At 42.8% G+C, this 4,150-nt stretch overlaps 1 protein-coding gene across 1 annotated transcript in view; it reads right to left on the bottom strand.

Moving 5' to 3' along the window:
- The window catches only part of LOC104952568 (cytochrome b-c1 complex subunit 1, mitochondrial-like), a 6,053-nt gene extending 3,313 nt beyond the window's left edge, over positions 1-2,740 (bottom strand). The window contains exons 1-5 of the mRNA XM_010779410.1: positions 2,578-2,740; positions 1,814-2,012; positions 933-1,012; positions 715-830; positions 448-591 (exon numbers count right to left, since the gene is read on the bottom strand). Of these exons, the coding sequence (XP_010777712.1) occupies positions 448-591; positions 715-830; positions 933-1,012; positions 1,814-2,012; positions 2,578-2,659 (621 nt within the window). The 5' untranslated portion in view covers positions 2,660-2,740. The remainder of the gene's footprint in view (positions 1-447; positions 592-714; positions 831-932; positions 1,013-1,813; positions 2,013-2,577) is intronic.
- Positions 2,741-4,150: the final 1,410 nt, after the last annotated feature.

Here is a 4,150-nt window from a genome sequence, read left to right on the forward strand (position 1 = left end):
AGAATACAACCTCTTTGGCAATTTATATACTTATCGAAACAAGCTACAAAATGTAATACCTTGGAAATGCCGTTCAATACTTTTTAATAGCTCTCATTTGCTCACAAACCTCGCTTATCAATTCTTTAATACTTTTTAAGACCCCGCGGACCCCCTGTGTTTCCAATGCAGGGATTGGCCTCTCCATGATTAAACCAATGTTCGACACTGCTTTAATATTTCAGAGTCTTGTTCCTCCCGAGATGTCCAGAGGCAGAGGGGAGACCCCCTGACCCAGGTCCATCAGGGAGGATCATAATCTACCCCTTTATAATGGCCACTCAAGGCACTATCAACCTCAAGTGGGCAAAGCTAAAAGGGGACACTGCTGGATACAATTCATCCGTGTCTTTTTTCTTAACTGCATTAACCACAATTCCAGCTTAACAAACAACCCATGTCACCAACCTTTCCACCGCCGTAGGTGAGGTCAAAGCTGCCGATGATGGAGTTGGCCACCATGAGAGTCACGATGTCCGGGCTGGAAGCATCGGCGCCTTCAACAGAGATGGCAACGTGACACAGAGGCAGAGCATCGTCACGCATACGGATCTGAGGAGAGGAGATGGTCATGTTCAGTGATTTCTCCGACTTGGCACAGTTATACATTTGAAGGATGGTGAATAATGGTTATGTTGAATAGCAGAAGAATAGAAGATCATGTTCTCAACACACCTCACTGCCTGAGAATCTGCAGGGGCCCAGCACGGGGATGGCATCGTCCTCGTATTCGAACGAGACACCGCTGAAGTGAGATTTGGCCAAACCGACCAGCTCCTCGTGGTTCACGCCTGCAGAGGAAGCATGCTACATTAACATAGCATTTCAAGTAGAAAACCACAGCTAGCAGGGTGCCTCCTCACAGTGTGTGCGTTAGGATGAAGAGGACGTACCTCCAGCAGCGGACAGCACCATGCGGGGGGCTTTGTAGTGGCTGCTGATGTAGTCCACCAGGTCCTGACGGCTCAGAGTCCTGGGAGAGTTAACTCATTGTTACACAATGTACTTTAATATAACATGGGATAGATGTACTGTAAGGACATTAAGAATGACTAACTGTTGTAACTTGTTTTATTTAAGGCAGTAAAACATTTGTTTACTTGATTCTTGATAGAAGTTAAAAAGGTACAACGTTTCACTGGAAATGCTTTTATTTTGAAGTGCAAGTATGTGTCCTCCTCTGACACCTTCCTTGTTATGAAAATTGAATACGAGCATGTCGAGTGCATTTTCTCTGTCTTCCACCGTTCTTGTTGGAAACGGTTTAATGAATATAAAGTAAAAGTTCAGTTTGGATAAGACTGCGCTTGGTTATTCATTCGAAGCTTCTATTACACAACACTAACTAACCAGAATTAGCACCATCACATCACAGCAGTTTTTACAGCAGTGTGTCTGATGAAAGCTATTCTGAGATTGTGACTGATATTTAAAGTGGACTTATTATGCTTTAGGGGTCTTCCTTTTACTGTAGAGTGGAATAGGAGTTTCTCTCCCACACACTCCCCCCCCTGTCTGAGTGAGATCACTATGTAACACTTGTGCTTCTATTGGTTAGCGCTGCAACACATTGTACAGTACAGTTGATTAATCACAACGCCATCTAACCAATCAGAGGAGACCGGGCTCTGGTTTCAGACAGAGGGTGAAAAATAAAGATATTTTTGAACATTAAGCTTGTAAACATGTCACAGGAGAGGTACAAAATACAAATATGAACCTGCAAATGAGCACAATATGGCCCCTTTAACTGTGTGTTTGAGAATCCTCTTGCCTGGCATTGCTGGATGGTCCCAGCACGCTGTGTCCCAGAGGAGTGCCCTGGAAGGCGGTGGCGTGCAGCAGGTCCAGACAAACCTCCTGCAGGTTCCCCTCCACCTCCTCCAGCTCGCGCAGCACCACGCCTCTCTGCTGCTCGATGTCTGCCTCGTTCAGAGAGCAGCTCTGCACCACTTCGGCCAGCAGCTCCACGGCTGGAAACACAGAGGAATAACTATCTTAGTTTGTGTGCACTTACTTGTGAAGGTCTTACTAACTTAGACCCATAAGACCAGGAATGTATCAAACTAAAGGTAACACACTTTTTTTATAGAGCACTTTTCAAACATTGTTACACAGTGCTCTCCAATAAAAACAGGACATTAAAACACAAGAAACTAAATAAAATAAAACAGTGTAAAACAAAGACGATGTAATAAAACCTATATACATTCAATTATATTTGGGATTCTAGATCAGAGAATATCTACAATAGTTTTCTACGCAGAGACGGGTCTCCATTACTAAACCAATGTTCAAGCATCTTCTCTGAACTTCATTTCTTGTTCTTCCCGAGATGTCCAGAGGCAGAGGGGAGACCCCTGACCCAGGTCATCAGAGAGGATCATAATCTACCCCTTTATAATGGCCACTCAAGGCACTATCAACCTCAAGTGGGCAAAGCTAAAAGGGGACACTGCTGGATACAATGAGGTTTTAGTTTCAGCTTTTCTTTACGGCATAAACCCAAATCCCATCATGATCTGAAGTTCCTCCCACCTTTAGGCAGGTCTTTGGCGAGGGTCTTCATGTAGTACGCTGTGTGCTCGCGTGAGGTGTAGGCGCTCAGGTGGGCTCCCATAGACTCCACCTGCTGCTCCAGGGCCGTCTGAGGGTGATTCTTGGTTCCCTGGGGACCGAGACAAATGGTTATTAAAGGAGGACTGTGTTATGGCTTTGTTTGGGTAAAGGGTGGAATACCTAGTGATGACACCATAAGACATTTTAGTTGACCATGAACTGACGTAAAAATAATCAAGATTGGTGATTTTGTTATCTTTTAGTCTTCATTTTGTTAAGATTTGTTACAAGACCTAGTTTCATGTTGTTAGTATCATGGATGCTCATTTAAATGACGTGATAGGTGGAAAAGAATATAATTGGTTCTCCAAATAGCTTTCTGACATAATGTTTTCTCTCTGGCGACGCGGCACTGATTTATTTAAATATAGCCTGTTATAAAACTGTTGAGTAGGCAATGTAACAAGAACATGGTTAAACAAGGTTAAATCATGTATAAGGAACAAATTATGCTTGTTTCTTTCATTCAGAAGTTAATATTCAGTGTGGATACAGAGCTAGTGTTCCTGCCTCAGCTTCCGGTCCATTTGAACACTTTTATCTGAATTATGTCATTAGGAAAGCAAAATGAAAGCAACAAATCAAGCCTGACTTTCCCCAGAGCTGTTGGACAACACTGCGGGACATCTATGGACGCCAGTGTTTCCCATACATTGATTTATTTATGGCGGGCTGCCACGATTAAATATCGTCCGCCACAAATGGATCTCATAAAAAAAGAAAAAAGTCTAATGGATAGTGAGGTGGGCTGATGATCGGAAGGTTGCGAGTTCAAATCCTGCCTGGAACACCACTACTAGTGTGCCCTTGAGTAAGGCACTTAGTCCTTGGTTACTCCAGGGAGAATGTCCCTGTAATTGGTCATTGTAGAAATGCCTGAATTGTAAATTGTAAATTATATTTTTGGCAATTCAGGCATTTCTACAATGACCAATTACAGGGACATTCTCCCTGGAGTAACCAAGGACTAAGTGCCTTACTCAANCAATTGCTTTTACAATAAATAAACATTGAATGTGTTTAATTGAATAGTAAAGGGGTTTAACGTTAGTGGCAGGTTGTGTGTGAGAGAGAATAAATAAGACAGCCCAATATTTAAAAAAATTGTTATTCTTTTTCCCCGCATATTTAGCATATTTCGCAACTTTCCGCATATTTCGCAACTTCCCGCAATTTCACCGCATAAAATCACGTAAAAACCCCGCATGTTTAATCGCATAATCAAGGAATTTAGCCCGCATAATAAAGGATTTTTGCCCGCGTTTTTCTGGAGGGTCTACTCTGTGTTGCGTTGTTAATGAGTGAAACACACCAGAGTTGATGATGGGGGTTTATTCTCCCAAAAATATCATTTACAATTTACAATTCAGGCAATTCGCAGACGCCTTATTCCAAAGCGACTTACAATGACCAATTACAGGGACATTCTCCCTGGAGTAACCAAGGACTAAGTGCCTTACTCAAGGGCACACTAGTAGTGGTGTTCCAGGCA

This window comes from Notothenia coriiceps, unplaced genomic scaffold (genome assembly GCF_000735185.1).
Source record: "Notothenia coriiceps isolate Sejong01 unplaced genomic scaffold, NC01 NC01_scaffold00020194, whole genome shotgun sequence".
NCBI classification, from domain to species: Eukaryota; Metazoa; Chordata; class Actinopteri; order Perciformes; family Nototheniidae; genus Notothenia; species Notothenia coriiceps.